Genomic DNA, 19,269 nt, shown 5'->3' with positions numbered 1-19,269 from the left:
AGTATGCTGTAAAAAAAACAACCTTTTAGATTCAATATTGTATGAGAGCACAATTACTCATACTTTAAGTCAGTATCACCCAAGTTGAGTACTTTATTCTCACAACACTTGATAAGCATGTGTCAAAAACTTTAAATATATTTGCACTGAAAGGATAAATATGTACATATATATATTAGTGCTTCCACGATCCAGGTGCCCTCTTGTATGAAATTACCTTTTTCACATTTCCTTAATTGCTTTTCCACACACATATTTGCGCACACTGACATACAGACATGCGTCAGTCAGGTATAGCGTGAGACATTCCGAAACGAACACAGCATGTCCCAATCAGGGACACGGTTCAGACTGTTCAGCCGTGTGATTGGTTGAATAATTCATATGGAGTCAGGGCCAGGGGAGACACTGTGTGTACGTAAGAATGCGTGGGTGTGTGTGGCATGTTGCTGTAAATGGGTTATTATGTAAATCAACACTGAGGAGTGTGTGACTGCACATGGATTTCTGTTCCATTCAGGTGTATAAGCTAACAACAAGCAGCCACGCTACGTGAAAACCAGCACAGGACTGTACGTACGGGCTGAAGTCCAGCAACCTCTGACAGTCAGTTAACATTTAATCACCAGACATGAGTTCCATCACCTCTGATAGTTTTATATTAACAAAGAGCCACACTCCCTTCCTGACATCAGGTTAAACCAATGATTGAATTTTGTTTGCCACAACAAAAGTAAGACAAAATAGTTCATTTATATTGGTTAAAGTTTAACCAGGAGAGCCTCAGTGTTCGTGGGAATCAATGGAGGAGCCAGAACGTGCATCGCCCTTCAGTCTGCATCACATGAGCTGATGAGTTCGTTATGGTTTACAGTATACAGGTGATCAACATGAAAATTAAACAGCAACCATTTTCATAATTGATTACTTGCTTTCGTCAGCCATCAGGTAAGAATACCAAACATTTGCTAGTTACAGCTTTTTGCTATGATTCTCAGTTTTATAGCATTAGAATTTGAATCAATTTATTTCATGTATTTATATTTGTATACCTTGAGGTCTGAGACATTTTAACAGGCTTTTTTCACTCATCTCAAACATTTTGGAGACTAAGCAAATAATCAAGTAATTGGGGAAAAAATAAACCACAGATTTAACAGTAATCACAATGATTGTGTCCTAATTAAATCTCATAAAAAATCCCCACAGTTAATACTACTGTGTGTAAAGACACTTCCTTTTCCAACCCCTCACATCATCTTAATTATACATATCTCTATTATGAGAGCCCACGTTGACCAAATGCCTATGAAAACATATATCTTTAATTATAATTAAGTACAAAACAATGGCATATGTTCAGCTAATTGAACAGCAGCTCCCACAATTAATAAGGAATTTGCGAATCAGGAGTGGCTCATTTTTGCTCATAGCCTCTCTTTAATGTTCTGAAAATAACAGTAACATTTGGTTTACTATTCAATTAATAGAAATTGACTTAACCCCTTAAACCATGTGCCTCTGGATACTGAACATGTGCTCTATATTTGCACCACAGGTACAGTCCTCGAACACATCAGCCTCACTATCACACCACATCATCCATCATCATCAGTGCCACCGTGTATCATGGACACACACAGGCACACAAAAAAGCCAGCACAAGCAAACGCGTATATAGTGTACACACACGCACACACACGCACACACAGTCCGGTGGATTGTGATCTCCCTGCTCTCCCCACAAAGCTCTGATTGACGGGCTGCTATAGGAGCCATCTGCGCCCACTCACAGTGTGTAAGATCTTGGACATCTGTGTCTACATAAAAGAGGGGATTGATGGGAGGGGAGAAGGAGGAAGTGGTGTGTCAACCATGCCTGCGTATCGAGTACCAGCGGGGTGGACGAGGACCGTGAGAGGGAGTGGTCATCACCTAATAAAGACGGTTGCAGCTCATCTGCGTCAGTTGGATTTCGGGTTGAGGCTAAGTTTGAGGCTAAGGAAATGGAGTGGGTGGGTGTGGGCATCAATGGAGGTCTGTGGATGTGTGTTGGTGTGAGAATTTGTAGTGTACCACAGATGGGTTGAGCGTATGTGTGTGGGTTTCAGTGCGCGTGTGTGTGTGTGTAGGCATTTTTTTTCTACGCTGGCCATCACATGCACACTAACATCGAGGCATTCACATTGATACACACTTGTAATGCTACAATACTAAAATCATGACGACAAGTAATTACATATTGAAGTTAAGATATGACGTCAGAGCCAATCAGAATCTGACTATCAGTTTACCAATCAGACGCGAGTTAGAGGAGGGAAGTAAGGAAATACGATTTCCAGTCGACAGACCACCAGAGGAGGTCTTCTGATGTTTCAGCTATGAAGTAATGGAAAAAGAAATGGATATGGCAGAAAGCAAAAGTATTCATAATAACGGGAATGAAATGAAAAAATAAACAATTTTCAAATTAATAAATAAAAAGGAGACAAAAGAATGGCAGATATTGAGACACAAGAACAAACAGTCAGAGGACAAACAACAATATCCTCCGTCTTCCCTCTGTTTCCACTTAGGAGAGACCTTTTCTCATTTCCGCTTCACTGCCATCTTGGCTCCATTTGTGACAACCGGTGTCATCTGAAAGTGAGAGGCTGGAGCTCAACCCGGCAGCCAGGAATGCCGTCCAAAATGGCAGCCTCCGTGGTCCGTCACGAAAGGTTTACCCCAGATGGGCCAAAGAAGAAAAAACACACAGGCATATTTCAACACGTGGCGATCTCCGACACAGACACGGTGGCCTGCGCACACAGACACACACAGAGAGCTGCTCTATCTGAGCTGGGATCTACTGTGTGTTTGGAGAATCGAAGGAACTGGGCGTGAGCACCTAAGGACCTCCAACCTAAACACAGACACGCTCGTTTGGAAATGAGAGCATGGGCAGATAGCGGGCGTGCAGCACAGCTCATACAATATATAGCAACCACACAAAAGACGAGCGTGCACACATTCAGAATAACACACACACACACACACAGGCAGGCAGGTTCAACATGAATTCACAGCGCTCTGCTTTTAAAATGCAAACAAGTACAAACCCTTAAACTGACATGCATATTATATTCATATTGACCTAAATGTTTACACCACATCAATTCTCCCTGAATACACACACACACACACACACACACACACACACACACACACACACACACACCCACACACACACACACACACACACACACACAAACTTCTTCCCAGACAAAGTTGTAAGCCAATCAGCATTTCTGCTTACTAGACGAACAGTGAGCGCACTCAGCAGCTTCCCCCTCGAACACACGCCCTGGCCCTGGACCCCCCAGCACACATACATTAAAATGCATGTGTGTGCATACACATGCCACACGGCCCCTCACCGCACACAGTCTGCTTACACTAGCCACCAGATACACGGGCACATTGAAACGCACATACGTGTGTGTGTGCATATGCATTCCACTCACTTCATATACACACACACCCGGCTACGCACACACTCTCTGTTCAGTCTCCGCTGCCCACTTCCATCCCACTTTCTCTTGTTACACAGATCCTCTGTCTGCTCTGTTTCACTGGCACGTTCTGTCTTTTACACATTAAAACACACACACACCCAGGCACTGCGGCCTATGCAAACAGCCACAGACACACATGCACGCACACGCACAGATGCAAATCTGTAGACATCTGCATGCATCCAAAGACACGGTGAAATCATCAATTTGTAGTTTAGTGTTAACATATGAATGATATCTTATATATGTGAATCTACATATTTTTCATATATGTATGTTCCAGCTATACTGAAGTTACTTCATTTTTATATTCACTCCCTGCACGAACACACACACTGTATATTCAAGGACACCCCTTCAAACAAGGTAAATACAAGCATTTCATTCAAATAAATTATCATTTGTCTGTCTGCCACACTCCATTATGGAAAATAACCTGCCTCTTGTCTTAAAAAGCCCCAGGAAAAAAAAAGAGCTACATTCAAAATTCAAGTGCAATTGTCTGTGGAGTACTCTTCACTCCCCCATTCTCCAAACAGGCAGGCATTTTGGACGCCTACATGCCACGCAATAGCAGAATAATGAAACGGCATGAAAGAAAGACGACAGGGCATTAAATTATGTTTATCTGAACGTGCGTACGCGCCGCTGTGTGAGTGTGTGTTTGAGTGACACGAAGCATAAAAGCCTGACAGAGGAAAACACTTTACTGAGATTCAACAGATGGGTAATATTCCATTAAACTAATGCAACACTTGTGAAGTGTTCCTCTTGCTCATATATACAGAGAAGGTGCAACAAGAGCAGAGGGGCTTTGGGTGTGTAAAAGTGTTTGAATGACACGTTTTACTTGTTAATTTCCTGTTGTTGACACAGCTTTCTCTTTCATTCTGCTGCTGGCAGAAGGCGCCTGACTTGGGCTATAGGTGTGTTTCTGTGCTTCGTCAGAGTGTGTAACTCTGTATTACTAAAGAGCGACTCCACTGACAGGCAGTGGGGGGAGAAAAAAAAAAGAAAATGGCAGCTCAAAAGGAACTGGCTCAGAGAATTACACGTTTATCTTTTAAATACGAGGCTAGCTTCAGGAAACCAAGGGCACACAGCGCTGTAATACCTCCAGCGGTTTGGTTTGGCTTGTCGATCCTCTCTGCCTTTCTCAACCCTTCCTCTGAATGCTTTCTTTTTTCTCCGTGTGTGGTGCGGCGCGCGTTTTTTCTGCCGCTCTCGCGACGGCCTCGGCCACAAAACGCAGGTGTCAGAAAAAAAGGCGAGACGGCCGCCCGTGGAAATGTGCCGAGAGCTTTGCTTAACAAAGTGTTCAAATATTATCCTGAGCTCAAGGATATCCACACATGCCTCAAAAGTTCACCTCCCCTCTCTTTCTCTCTGCCTCCCTTTCTTTCTCTTTCTAAGCACAGTAGCAGGTGTGGGTTGGTTTCCATGGTGACCATCTGTACAACACAACCTGGGGCCATCGGATTTCTCATTCAGGTGCGGCTGAGTGACAGCTCTGACAGGAAATGTGCAACCTCACACACACACAGTGATTACGAACAGCTCCCATGTGTGTGTTTTCATCCAAAAGGACCAAGAACGTGTGCATGAACAAAGTGTGTGTTGACTGATTGTTCAACACGGCCACGCTAAATATGTGACAAGTTTGCTGTTGAAGCCATAGTGATATTGCCTTCATGCCAGTTCTGCGAGGTTTCAGTTGAAATAGAAACTTTTCTACTTTTTAACCGAAGTGACTCATGGCCGTAATTCATAATCAAGGACTGGATCGTATGGGAAATTTTAATACCATATTCTGTCCTGTGAATACCAGCATGTTCAACCAAAAGATATGTATCAGAGGGACTAACAAGGAAAACGCGACCACATCCCAAACCACACAGAATCCATATGAGTAGTGTAAGTATGTGTTGAATTTCACCATACAGCACCATTCATCTCTCTCAAACCAAATGCTAGACTTCCTCATCACCGCACGACATTCCTGTTTTCCCTCGAGAGAGAGAGAGAGACAGAGAGAGAGGAGGGATACTGAAAACAAGGGCACAGCATGCTGGAAGAGTTGAGAGCGGAGAAGGCGACATAATGAAAGATAAAATAGAGACAAAAAAATATATCAAGGATAATGACAGCAAACTAAGGCAGAAACATGAGCGCAGGGAGAAAAGAAAAGCGCGCATAACAAAAGCGGTTGAATATGGAACCATTTCATTAGCGTGTGTCTCCTCCTGTCATTGGACGGCTGGACCACAGAGAGCAGTTTTCCACCAGCGCCGTGACCACAGACGGCTAGAGGCCTGGCCATGCCTACCGCAGAGAGCCCACTCACTCACCACTAAATGCTCACGGTATAACCAGGCTGCTCGGCAGCTCTGGTTCTTATTACTTTTAAGGAAAACACACACAGACAAACTCGCAGATACACACATTCACTTTCGTATGCAAATACAGTCGCCGGCACAAACTTGTTTGAATATGTACAAACAGTCAAAATGGGCCATGTGTTGCCAAGCGCACGCACACAAATCACAATATCGCTCCTCTGCAGAGCTGTGCAGAAAGAAGGGGATGGTGCTATCGCCAGGCAGCTTGACGGATGGACTTTGAGAGGAACCAGGCTGTGGTTAGCGTGGTCATGTCTGGAGCCACTGCCTGTTAGTGCAGCCTGTCAGCTGTACCGTGTAGCCGAATGTCAGCTCTGCCATTTTATTAGGAATTAATGAGGCAAGGCTACAGATCTGAACGTGTCCCAGGCAAACTGTGACAGCAAACACACTGATGCCACAGAGACCCTCGAAGACAAATCCACAGGCACAGATGCACATTTCAGCTCTGCACAATATTATCCGAGGATCTCGTGGAACGAAACGAGGTTTCATAAGATAATTGAATACACTGTCTGCATTTCATGAAATGCATTTGCACTTGTGAATTCTAATAAACACAGTCCCGAGCATTAATTATATAATGTCAAGATTTATATTTGCCATTTCCGAATGTGGCAAACTGAAATACGACATTTGCGCAAAGTGTTTTCAAAACCTTCCTCATTATATCTCATGCTGCTTCTGACATTTATGACAGGGAGAGAGAAATAACAAGTCAACAGGAAAGAAAGAAAAAAAATGACTCCACAGCAAATTAAGTCTTAAATTATTGAAACTTTAAGGGACTGGTATTTCAAGTTGACCTTATGTTTTGACATTAGAGGCAGTAAGAGCGGTCGAGTCGGATTAAAATCACCACCGGTGTCTGTAATTATTATAAATCACTGCACATCCTTCTGCATCACTCACTCTTACTTTCTCTGCTTATTTGTGTTTCTGCTCGTCTGCCACTCCCCTGTCTTTGTCTGTGTGTCCGTCTGCTGTCTATCAGTCGCTCTGTCTGTCTTTCTGCAGAGATGTCCCCCTCATTTGTAACACGACTCTGTTCAGATTGAATGGTGCACCCTTTCTCCATCTGACTGACGAGACTTAGCAGGTGGCGGGCCCATTCATACCCGCGGTTCAGCAATCTGCGCCACGCTGTAACCCAAGCCTGTGTCCCAAACACAGATGCAAAGGCACAGGATATTTTTCCTCTGTGCATGTCCATACAGCGCTTAATGTACACACAGACAAAAAAAAATGGACACTGAACACACACAATTACTGTGCACACACGTTAGTCTGTGAGCAAACACTCTGCGCTGTCACTACCTCCTACTGTGGCCAATGAGCACACATCCGGGATGTTTTTGATAATCATTTTTGTGTTCTACAGCAAATAGCAGCATAATTTGGGAACATTTCCTGAACGCCGGGGAAGTGTGTGATATTCCAAAACACGCAGCGACTTGGAAAGCAAGCTCGACACACACAATTGAAAGGTCAAAAAACTTATCAATGATACCCGCATTCCTGTGTGAGCTTAAATCACTTACAACAAGATAAGTTAAATAAAACGATTTATAAACGACAACAGACAAAATCACCCACTTCCTGGTTTAGTATGCAAGTGTAAAACTGCAACTAAAACAAGCGACAGATATGTGCGACTTGATGAATGGCTTTCTGTTTTGCAAGTGCATTTGAGTTGTTGCACAATTATCTACGGGGCAATAAGTGTCAGCGTAGACACACTGTTACACACACTCCATGATGCCAGCTTTCAGCGTGTGGACTTGGGTGATGGGAGCTTACCAAACACTGCGGTCAGGTGTGTGAGTCAGTGTGAGGAAATGTCATATATTTGGATGGAACATGGGGGCAAACCACTGCAAAACATTGGCTTATACTATTGGAATGTGCCCGTGTGGGAACAAAGATGAGGGCAGTTTAGTGTGTGTGTGCGTGTGTGTGTGTCCAATGGAGTTGAAAAGAAGGATAGCCAAAAGATATGTATCAAATGAGCTGCAATCAAAGAGACAGGAAAAGTAGACTAGCAAAAAAAAAAAAAAATTACAGACACACACACACACAGACACACAGCCTACTAGAAGATTGTACTTAGGGTCTGCGGTGTTGTGGTTCCTCGAGATGCGACTGAGCCGCAGGAGAGGGAGGAGGGGGTAGGAAGAAAAGAGCGATGAGAAAGAAAGAGAGAGAGAGAGAGAGAGAGAGAGAGATGGAGGCAGACATCTCCAAAGTTGGCGCGTTGGGAGAACACCTTATAATTATCTACATCCGCTCTGTCAGGCCCAGCCCGCAGAACGGACAGATACAACAGAGAGAGGCGCTCATTCACATGTGAGAGCATGAATAGACAAAGATACACTGATAAACCAACACACATGCAAACACCCACAAACATACAAACAGTACATATTTTCATAGGCAGGCACGCCCACACACAAACACACACACACACACACACACACACACACGGACCCACTCACACAGACGGGCTTATTATGGGGCTCAGTCCAGACTGCGTTGAGTGCGGTTCCACACCAAGTGTCTATTTTGAAGGCTTGTAAGCCAATTCCAGATTCCCTGTCTCTTTCTCAGTCTCGCTCTGTCTTTCCTCCTCAGTTCCACCCATCCAGCCAGCGTGGGGCCGTTGCGATGGCATTAAGAGGTCATACAGTAGGCTCCGTAATTACCCACGGCAGGGGTAATTAGCAGGTTGTTTAACGAGACCTTTTAAGTTTAAACGGCCGCTCGCTGGCTCCTTTCGAGGGATCGCAATAGGGTCAAGTTTTGCAGTTGCATGCACCTACCCCCATGTGTTTGCATTGACTGTGCATCAATTGACCTTTAGGGGTCAGTGTTCCTCCTGATGACTACTTCTAGAGCGCTGCTAGAGCGCTGTAGATGGACCGTGTTCAGGAATGCGATAGTGTGCAGGTATGCATTGATCCATGGGAGCATATCGCTGCGCTTCATATGGTTGCTGTGCTGCAGTCATGCAGCAGCAGCATTGAACAGTCTCAGTTGTGCAACACTACTATCAAAGAGGATGACTTCAATATGTTGCCAGTTGCACTTTGTTCGGCAAATCTAGGTGATGATTCACTTTCCAGGGAAAATCAGGTGTCCTTTAAATATTACAACACAACACCGATTTCTATCAGTTGTTTGAACAAGTCAGACTTTGATGAAGCGAAACTAAATACATGAAATATCTTTGCCAAGCAAGATTATTTTACTTTGGACTTGAGTTTCACCTTGTGGCTCCCTCCGCTTGAGATACTAGTCAAGGCGAGGAAAGTTAGAGCTATTCTCGTCTCAAGGAGAAGAGAAAATCATTAACTCTTGTGATCATAGTTCTGTCCCCATCAAGCCAGATCCTTTTACCTGAATGTCTAACTGACCCCACTGGGAAATCATTTACTCTGCACTTGCTGCGCCAGCCGTCCCATGAGATGTCATTTTATCTACCTGCCTCCATTTCTCAGTCGTTCCTTTTCTCAAACTGCTCACTCTGCAGTTGTTGCCTGTCCTTCGCGGCAGACGAAAATCACTCACTTTTTTCCTGACAATCCGTCCCCGGAGGCGTGTCATCAGCACTCATTTGAGGATGATTTCATGGGACCCTGCACACACGCTCAGCGGTTATTTGACTCGCCTAAATCACAGGCCCTCTTGTTACTGTCCTACTCCCGGGCCTCAGTCTCTCTTTCGTTCTCTGCTTGTGCGATCGTCCCACTCAAGGACCTGCTCTTTTTCTCTGTGCTTGTTTGACTGTCCTTCCCAGGAGTATTCCTCCCTGTCGTTTATTTGACTTAATTACTACGCCGTCTTCGTGGAGGGAGAGAGGATGAGTGACACTTCATTTAACGACCAGCCTCCCGTCCTTCTGCGTCGTCTACTGTGCGTCTGCCAGCTTTTCCTTCATTAAAAGCAAATTTCCTCCCATCCACCATCGCCCCCACCATGCCTCCATCCCTCTCTCCGCCCCTCCACCCACCATAGTATAGGTGTTAACTGAGAATCATCCCCTGACAAGCATCAAGAGAGCCATCAAACACCTGTGGACCCGAGACACAAGCGCAGACACTGGCGAGCAGTGACACACAAAGACAATGGCAGACGATACACTCTGATGCCTTTACACCCCATGATCACTCACACAATGACATGCATACACACACAATGGCAGAAGCCAACAGCAGTTTGGCATCACGCATAATTATAGAAACAGAGCACAATAAAAGATACCGATTTGTGAGCTTATGCATACGTGCACACGCACAAAACCAGGTGTCTAATTATATGAGTGCACGCCAGACCTGACACATTTCTTGCCTCGCTAAAACACACACAAACTCGCACACCGAGACACTGCTTACAGTCTAAGGGGAGGAAATCACAAGAGAGGGTGTTGAGTCCTCACACCAAGATGTGGCAAGAACATTCACACACACACATACACATAAACAACGAGCCTTTGATGTACTTTTAGCAAAAATAATTGTACATCCACAAAAGTGCATCTGCCATGACAGGCTACTCTTCCCCTGCAGACCTGCTCTCTTGGATTGAAGACACACATCCATCACTTGCACAGTCAGTCAATGCAGACTTTGATGCTTGATGACATATCTCTTGTCTCGTATTGTTGTCAGCAACATGCTCACTTGTCAGTCTGAACAGTGAAGAGGATCACAAAGGGGGGCAGGAGGGAACTATTTTCACATTCTTTAAACAGATGGCTGCGTAAAGGAGGGATGACATTTTCCCATCATGCCTAGAGGCTGCTTTACGTGTGAACTGACATAATGGAGCCCAGGGGATGTTTGACATGTAGCAGGTAAGTGCAACTATGATTCTTTCCAGATCTATTTTGTTCACATGGTAAATGCATGTCATCACCCTTTACGATCTTAGATCACGATACGCCAACTACACCACACCACAGTGGCACCAGGACGCACCGACAAAAAAAGTATTCAATTACAAAAGTCACATGCCTTTTTATTTTAGATTTAGAGCATAGACAATCGCCATACAAGCTTGGAAGTTGACAGGGTGATAAAGGAAAATATACTGTCCCACAATTACAAGTTGCACTTCATCTAAAGAATAAAGCATGTCATATAGCCAGCCTCTAAACATAAGTTACACCGAGCATCTTGGCTAAAGATAGAAAATGAATTAGAGTGACAAACATCAGGTTTGCCCCCTACGAGACTGAAATTGTCCCTCAACATAGATTGAAATTATTTGAGGAACCAAAGCTTTGGGTGACACAGTCGAACACATAAAGGGACGATCGACCACACGCTCATGTTTTCAGACGCAAAACGACGGCAAATCAGCCTGTTCGTAAATTTTCAGAGGGCATGTTTTATGAGAGAAACAGGACTAAAATAAAGAAATGGGAGACCACACTCCCAGCCATATACTTTCGGTCAACAATAGCCTCCCTCACTGACATTAAAAAGCAAAAAAAACCTTCTCAAAATATGCCAAAAATGTTGCCAGTTATTTCTAGCTGAGATGAAAAGTCTGCTATTACAAAGAGCCTGATTTAGTGTAGGGTGTGAGAGAGGAGACGAGACAGAGAGAGAGAGAGAGAGAGAGAGAGAGAGAGAGAGGGAAGAGGAGGAGGAGGAGGAGGAAGAGGAGGAGAGGAAGAACCGGCGCTCCGCAGTCTCCCCTCAAAATAACACAGAAGCAGAGAGAATAACATGTTTGCTGTATACGTCAAAAACTTACACGTGCACGATATAAAAAGGCACATGAAACTCCCTCTCATTCACTGCCATGCGTTCGACTGCAAATAGATTATTTAATGCACACACGTCAAACCAACATGCATATATAGTTTTCCATTTAAACAAAACTCGACAACTGTTGGATCCATTTAGGACAGAGTAATGAGAAGTCAGGAAACCTGCACGGCCCCTCAAAGAAAGGCTCTGTGTCATGACCAAAGCAGAGTTTTTGGGACAGAAGCCATCAAAACAGAGGCTTACTGCCTGTTCAGAGCACTTAACAGGGCTGTACAGTACTAGCAGAAGGGGACAGCACAAGGGGAAAATTGGTACAGGGGCCAATATATACATTTAACCCCTCAACATATGGAACCACTCTGACTATTTGTAAGAAGAATAGTGAATTCTGAGAGACAGGCAGAGCGAGTGAGAGGGAAGGAGTGAGTTAATGGGAGAGAGGAATAAAGAAGGTGAAGTGGAGAGTTAGATGCTGTGTACTGACCAAGAGGGAGAAAGAGTGAATGAGAGAGACACAGAGGCAGAAATAGATCCACAGAAATAGAAGAGGAAAAAGGGATTCTCAACATAAGAAAGAATGGGTGAAAAGAAAAGCATGAAAGAGCAGCCACGGGCAAGAGAAAGAGACCAGACAAGCTAGTCTACGTTAAAAGCACCAGCGACCGCCGCCGTCCCATATATCCTGGAGTCAGGGGAGAAAGGAGAATGGGCTTACCCTTGTATGACAGCTTTAGTCTGGGTACGTTGTGCTTGGGCTCAACACCTCTTCCCGGCTGCACCGCCCCGCACAGCAGCACTACAATCCCAAACAGGTAATCCATGGTGCTGGAGTGCTGGCCTCCAGACCAGGGGGCACTCACGACCCTGACCAGTGCCCAGAGATGAGTGTCTCCCGCTGGGGTACGCCGAGCCTGGAGAGTCCCTCCACGCGAGCCCTGAAAGTGGAGGTTCCGGGGAGGGGGGGTAGGGGGGTGGGAAATCCTGGTTGTGCTCCCCAGCACAGAGTGCAGACTGTGGGGGGACTTCTGTAGTGTGAAGTGGGTGGAGGGGTGCCGCTCACATGGCTCCCCGTGTGGAGGTCCAGGCTATGTAGTCCCTTGGCTTATCTGTTCTCCCCCAGGTGAAGGCTCAGCAGGGCTTCAGCTTGGCGTGAAGGAGATGAATAGCAGAGCCTGCGTGAAGGTAAATCAGATCACTTATCCACAACAGGAAGGCTATCCTTGTCTAGAGGTTTTTTTTTTTTTTTTAATCTCTTTCTGTCTTCTGGCTTCTTCTCTTTGAGCAGACACTCACAGCAACCCTCTAATCCTTGTGTGCGGCTCCACCAGACTGCCAGGGAGAGCGAGAAAGACAGAGAGAGCTACACCATCCACGGGAAGAGAGGGGAGGGGAGGGAGAGCAGCTGAGAGAGAGAGAGAGAGAGAGAGAGAGAGAGGGAGAGAGAGGGGCGGGATGACTGGAGAGCAACGATGAAACCAGAGTAGTGGATAGAAAGTGTGGTGGATGGTGAGGTTTATATACTGCTGTCTCTCCGCTCTTAATTCATTTATTATTCGTCATCAGTTTTCTAACATCACTTCCTTTATTAACTCTTGCTTTAAAAAGCCTAAAACGAGGCGTTCACTGGGTTTAAGGCATTTGTAGTTCAACTGTACATCCTGACACTGAAGTCAGACACTGATCTAAATAAATGAATATGAATAAAGTTTGACCCTCACAGAGATCTGTACGGGTCTTTTCTATAACTCTTCAGTTTGTGTTTTTTTGCGCTTGTAAAACATTTTGGATCCTCAGGTCTTTGTCGTGGGTTAAAATCCAGAGAGTCACCTTGTTAATGATTGACTCAATCATTTCAGAGAACCAAGAGTTTAATTTTGCTGTGCACTGATATCAAGTCCCTCAAATTACAGGAGCTACTTTTATGATTTTCATCATTTAATTCTAAGAAATGTAATTCAGTAGAGTCTGCCCAGTTATCATTGGTTGAAACTTTACTTTTTTTCTGTCACTTTAAGGATTTATTGTTCACGTTGGCTTAAATGCTGAGACTGATTTGTTCGAATAGTTCAAGAAACAGCTCCTTCCTTGTAGGCGAAAAATATCGTTAGAGACATTAAATGTAAGAACAGGTGTGTTTTTTAAAATTGTGTCTTCAGGATTTTGACAGGAGGAATTTATGTTATCTCTTTTTCACCGTCTGACGGTCACTCTATATGCTGTAGCTGCTTCGACGCGGGGTGACATGATATGTGATTATTCCCTCGGCAGAATTTCAGGGTATATAAAAAAATCATTCTTCACAAAGAGGATTTAGACCAGCTCACGTTTAACTTTTAAATGCAGTGCAGATCATATTGAAGATGTTTGGGTTGAAACTTGGGATTGAAGTGTGTTTGGGAGTTCGTGAGAGGTGGACTGGAGGACGTGGATGACGAAAAAACAAGGGCCAGGCGAGACAGAAAAACAGTGTCTCATTTCTATAACAGCCATATCATGCACACTGCAAGCCCTGCGGAGTTCAACAAGGTCGATTCAAAAGAAGACTACTTCAAAATTTCCCACATTAGTTATATTTTGAGAACAGAATATGAGGTTATGAGGAATACTGTACATAAATTACGTGTCCGATTTTTTTCCCACAGTGTATTTAGCCTTTGAGTCTGTTTTCCACTAGTCCGTATGAAACCAGGAGGAACACATGCTGGTAGTTAACCTGTATAGTCTGAGACGGATCCTGTATCTGGTTAAGTCATTCACATCAGTGAGGCAGGTCAACAACGCTCCCCCCGCTCCTCTCCACCCCCGCTAGCCCCTGCAGGTGTTTGTGTGTGAGTGGGCACCTCCTGTCTCCTCTCAGAGGGTGACAGCAGTGGTGAGGTGATAAAAGCTTTGATAAACAGGAGTGCTGATGTGTCAACTCACACACCTCAAGACACTAAAAGAAAACAACCTGAGAACTGGGCTGGTGTAGGGAGCGTATGTGTGCGTGCTTCTTATATGAGGGTGCCCTCATATTCCAGCACTCCCACCAGCGTTTTGTGTGGTGAAACCACTGTAGCTACTTTGTACAGCATATGTGATGGAGCATTTTGTGTGTGTTTGTGTATTCTATAACCTCATAAAAAATAATGGAACACCATCCTCAAAGGCTCATTTCAGTTTATAACAACTTGGCCATCGTTCCTACTGGTAAAAAAAAAAAAAAAAAATGCAACCATGACTCTCAAAAAAATGGGATGCTGTGTGAAACGTAAATAAATACAGAAAGCAATCATTTGCAAATTAACTGTGTTTATCCACAAAAGTTTTATGAAGTGTTCCTGTAGTCAGAATAAGCAGATACTTACAAAAATCAACGAAGCTGATGAGGTCACACATGAAATATATTGTCTTCAGTTTTCAGTTGACTATATGTCAAAAAGGATGAGCAAGTTATCACATTCTGTTTAATTTATGTTTTATACAACATGCCAGCTTTTTCAGAATCAGGGAATGTGCTCTCAGAGTTAACTACTGAGATCTGATCGTCTGACTGACAGTGTTTCTCACCCTATCAGACTTTCTAATCTTTCTGGTGCATACATTACCCATGATGCAACACCACCACCAACAGTTCAGTCAGAGCAGAGATGAGGAGTGTGCTGCAGAGGTCTGGTAAACTCACTTCTTTCTGACTTCACAGTCCCGGATCTTCTCTCATTTTCAGACTTGCAGTCTTCAGTCTCATATAACACTGACTCACACGACATCACTTGAGGCGATTTATCAGACTTCACATACCCCGTCTAGAGCCACGAAATGCTTTATTTAACTTTTTCCACATTATCGCAGTAAGACTCCAGGCCTATGCGTGAAATCAGCAGAATTTAAAAATCTATGAACCGCACTGTTTCACTTCCTCTTGGAGTTGTTGTTCTCATGAATTTTGATGTGTTCCTACAGGTCTTCCATTGTGCATTCACTTCCACAACCGTGGCACCCACGTCCTCGTATCTCATCGCCCCTTTAGTCTAAACGGCCTTTTTAGCTGTTTACCCAAAACAAAAAGACGTGTGGACAGACACATGAAAGTACCTTCTTCTCACACTCAGCCTCTCTCCATCGACCTCTGCCTCTCTCCTCTGCCCCAATCAGCCACCTCCCTCCCATTTATCTGCATTAGCCAAACTAATGGCAGCCTGGCTACCTGCATTGATCTTCACTCGCTGAGTGAGATGTGCTGGAACACGCCTTTATGGGTTGCCCTTTAGGGAGTGCAGCAACAGTCCGACCTATCCTTGCCGATCTATTTGCGACACCCCCCGGCACCGCGGCAGCCGGAGCGGCCCTGAGTAATGACGACTTAATAAATGGTGACACGCCGTTGGCGGTGGAATGAGATGCCCATTGACAAGGAGCTTCCAGAGGCTTTCAGCGCCTGCCGGTAAAAATAGAAGAGGACACGAGACACCCTGCTTATGAGGACGCATCGGATAGGGGATAGGCGTCAAACGGGTCTGTGTGTGTGGCGAGTGTCAATGTGCTGTTACTGATACGATGGTGTATCTTCATCCGGTGGTATGGGAAGGGCTGTTAATGTTCTGTGTATGTGTGCGTGTGTTAGACAAAATGATTATGGTAACATGACGCCAGATATCTGTTTTACAGAGAACATCGGAAATTTCCCGCCCTGAACTTCGCACACACTGCCCTTTGACCACCGGCTGGCTTTAGCACACGCCTTCAAACCAGCCTGCTCATATCCCGACTGACCCTGGTGTTCCTGAGGCCATTGCCACTGCCAGCACAGAGTAACTAATTGCTGTTTCGATAAATGACATTTGAAGTTCAAGGTACGAGCAGACATCACTTCCTCTATGCCACAGGAGTTTCTCTTCCTATTCACTTCCTGTTCCCAAACGCCTCCTCCTACTCCATGTTACGAGAGGTCACACAGCAACTCCTTACTCAGCAAATGACATGTTCAGGAAATGTCGATGAGGAAAAGGTGGGAGATAATGAGGAAAGGTGGGTGGAGGGGCAGAGGAAGAACAGTAGCAAGTGGGGGGTGTTATGACAGAGCAGCATTTTCGTTTGTGTGGTGGTGAAGTGCTCACCCTAACGCTGCTTACCGGAGAGGCTGAGGCAAAGGGAAGAGTGAGCGTGCTTTTGAGAGCAGGTTTGCTCATTTGAGGGGAGGGGGCGGGTACCCGTGATCATATAACATCATAAAAGATGCAGTAACAGATGACAAGTGAGGAAAGTGAAACGGTAAAACATCAGCACATGGCTGAGTTATATTGATGAGGTTTATTGCGAGAGGGAGGGTAAGAGGAGGAACGTAAGTTAAGGAGATAACTGTGCAACTCTGGACTTTTTCATCACACACATTTGGTTATAAAAAAGGAAGATCACCTTACATATCACCAGCGGTGGAAGCGGTTTGTCACACTTAAACATTTACCTGAATGTGTGGGTGTGGGAAAGGAAGAAAAAAGGAAAAAACACATCTGCGTTGGCAATCATTATGGTAACTCTGTAAACCTCTCTGTGTCGGTGAGAGCTATACAACGAGCTATATATCACAGTATATGAAGCCTGAAAGCACGTCTCGGTTAGCATGTGAAAGTGTTAACTCGGAGTTTCTAATGTCTCCAAAATCCAGACAAAGAGATAATTTTAACAGAAAAGACATCTGGAATGTGATAGAAAGACTGTCTGATGGTTCCGTGATTACAGACAAGCATTTCTCCTCATTAAAAGTCTTCACAATCTCAAAAACCAACCCTGTATTTCATTACCTGTCCAGTCAAGTGCTGACACCTGTTCCTGCTCTTGCATGCTCTTTTTCCCTCGACTCTTAGCCTTCAAACGAAGTGGCAGCTGCATTAAAAATCCATTCCAGAGCTCGATGACAATGCGTCCTCTACACCAGAAGAGCCTCCAAACCCCGGCGGATGGAAATGGGAGGTTTCCCTTCATTTCATCGCTTCTCAAAAGGTCAGAGGTCGGCCCCCAGGTTTACAATGGGGTCACACAACCCCATCGTGTGCATGACGGGGCTTGGGTAATCTCTTTTAGTGACGCCTTCCACCTACACACACGCACATACACGCGGTTCCATGCGTGCGCATCCAGTTTCCGCATCCACTCAAGACAAGTACGGGAATGAGAGGATAAATAAACAAAAGTGGAACCACATTGCACCAGGGAGGGAAAACACGACCGAGCTGTAACATCTGTTGCAATGAGGGAGGGACGAGGGGAAGTTGTTGGGTGTATTTATTCATTGTTGATACATTTCCATCCATCTTCTGCTGACGGAAGTCTCCCGTGGAGCTTTACCTCACACAGATGTGTCCGCTCTGCTCAGAAGATGACGGTTTTACAACGCCGATAGGGAGCCGCTTACAGGAAGCAAAGAAATTTGACTGAAATGTAACGGTGATTCATAAAGTCTGCTAATTTCCTGCCGTGACTCGTTGCTGACGTCCGAGTGGGGGAGGACGGAGGAGTCGTTTTGTCTGTTATCAGCTGGCGTGCACTTGTTGGGCAAGAGCATAACTATGTCCAGGGCAGAGGTGTAATCTCTTCTACACTACATGCAAACCAACAGGCTGACCAACAACTTATGTAGTTGTTGGTCAGCGGTTGTTACAAATGAATGACTGAGCAATTTCTAATTCTGGGATGAAAGACTTCTAACTTGTTTGAGTCTGAAGGAAGCTCATCATGAGGCACCACTGATGCGGAAAGGACCAATAGAAATCTTGAAGCGAGGGGGGCGCGGACTAATCCAAGACCTGAAGGATTCCTTTAAATTGTATGTATATGTAAATGCTGAACACACCATTTGTGAATGGAGGTTTGTTGGGGGAGGACTTAAGTCCGGAGTTGGGCTGAAACAACGGTGGAGAAGCTCATTATTCCCTCTATATGGTCAAATCAGGGAGCTTATAGGCCTTGAAGAAATCTGCTTTCCCTCAGCCCTTCCTCCCACCCACACCCACAGTGAAAGTAGGGCCTCTGAGAGATCTCTCAAAGAGCATTAGCTTCCCTGTTAGGTCCCTGAAATTAAAGTGTCACCTAATTGAGAGGCAAGGGTTTGCTAAGTTGGGGGGAGTGATGATGGGACTAAAAGCATTTGTTGGAACCTTGCTTGTGCCATGCCCACACTCATTCAGATGAAGTTGGAAAATGCCAATTTAATTTCGCTTTATCGAAATGTTTTCTGAGGGTCGCCCACACTGAAACAACAGCAAATATATTTCTTCTTTCTCTGCTTTCGGTTTGATGGCAATTCACAATCACTGAAATCCCGGGCTACTGCCCCTCGCAGCTAATGAGCGAGGATGGATGAATCAAGGCTTTTACTGGACCACACATGTCTGATGTTGATGTCTACTTGGCTAAAACACAGTTTTGTCAGCTTCCAACTCAGACTGCAGATTGACGCTGTTTCTGAATCCTGAGTTATTCTCACCTTTAGGATCAACTGAGGACCTGCTGGTTAACAGGTGGCATTTACGACCATTAAGCAATAAAGTTTTATACTTG

At 44.8% G+C, this 19,269-nt stretch overlaps 1 protein-coding gene across 1 annotated transcript in view; it reads right to left on the bottom strand.

The window, feature by feature from the left end:
• Positions 1 to 13,085, bottom strand: part of sema3aa (sema domain, immunoglobulin domain (Ig), short basic domain, secreted, (semaphorin) 3Aa) — a 32,268-nt gene extending 19,183 nt beyond the window's left edge. Inside the window, exon 1 of the mRNA XM_070991746.1 lies at positions 12,449 to 13,085. Coding sequence (XP_070847847.1) covers positions 12,449 to 12,554 — 106 coding nt within the window. The 5' untranslated portion in view covers positions 12,555 to 13,085. The remainder of the gene's footprint in view (positions 1 to 12,448) is intronic.
• Positions 13,086 to 19,269: the final 6,184 nt, after the last annotated feature.

The sequence above is a fragment of the Chaetodon trifascialis genome, chromosome 22 (genome assembly GCF_039877785.1).
Source record: "Chaetodon trifascialis isolate fChaTrf1 chromosome 22, fChaTrf1.hap1, whole genome shotgun sequence".
Classification (NCBI taxonomy): domain Eukaryota; kingdom Metazoa; phylum Chordata; class Actinopteri; order Chaetodontiformes; family Chaetodontidae; genus Chaetodon; species Chaetodon trifascialis.
Note: the sequence above shows the minus strand (reverse complement) of the source record. Positions and strands in the feature narration are given on the sequence as shown.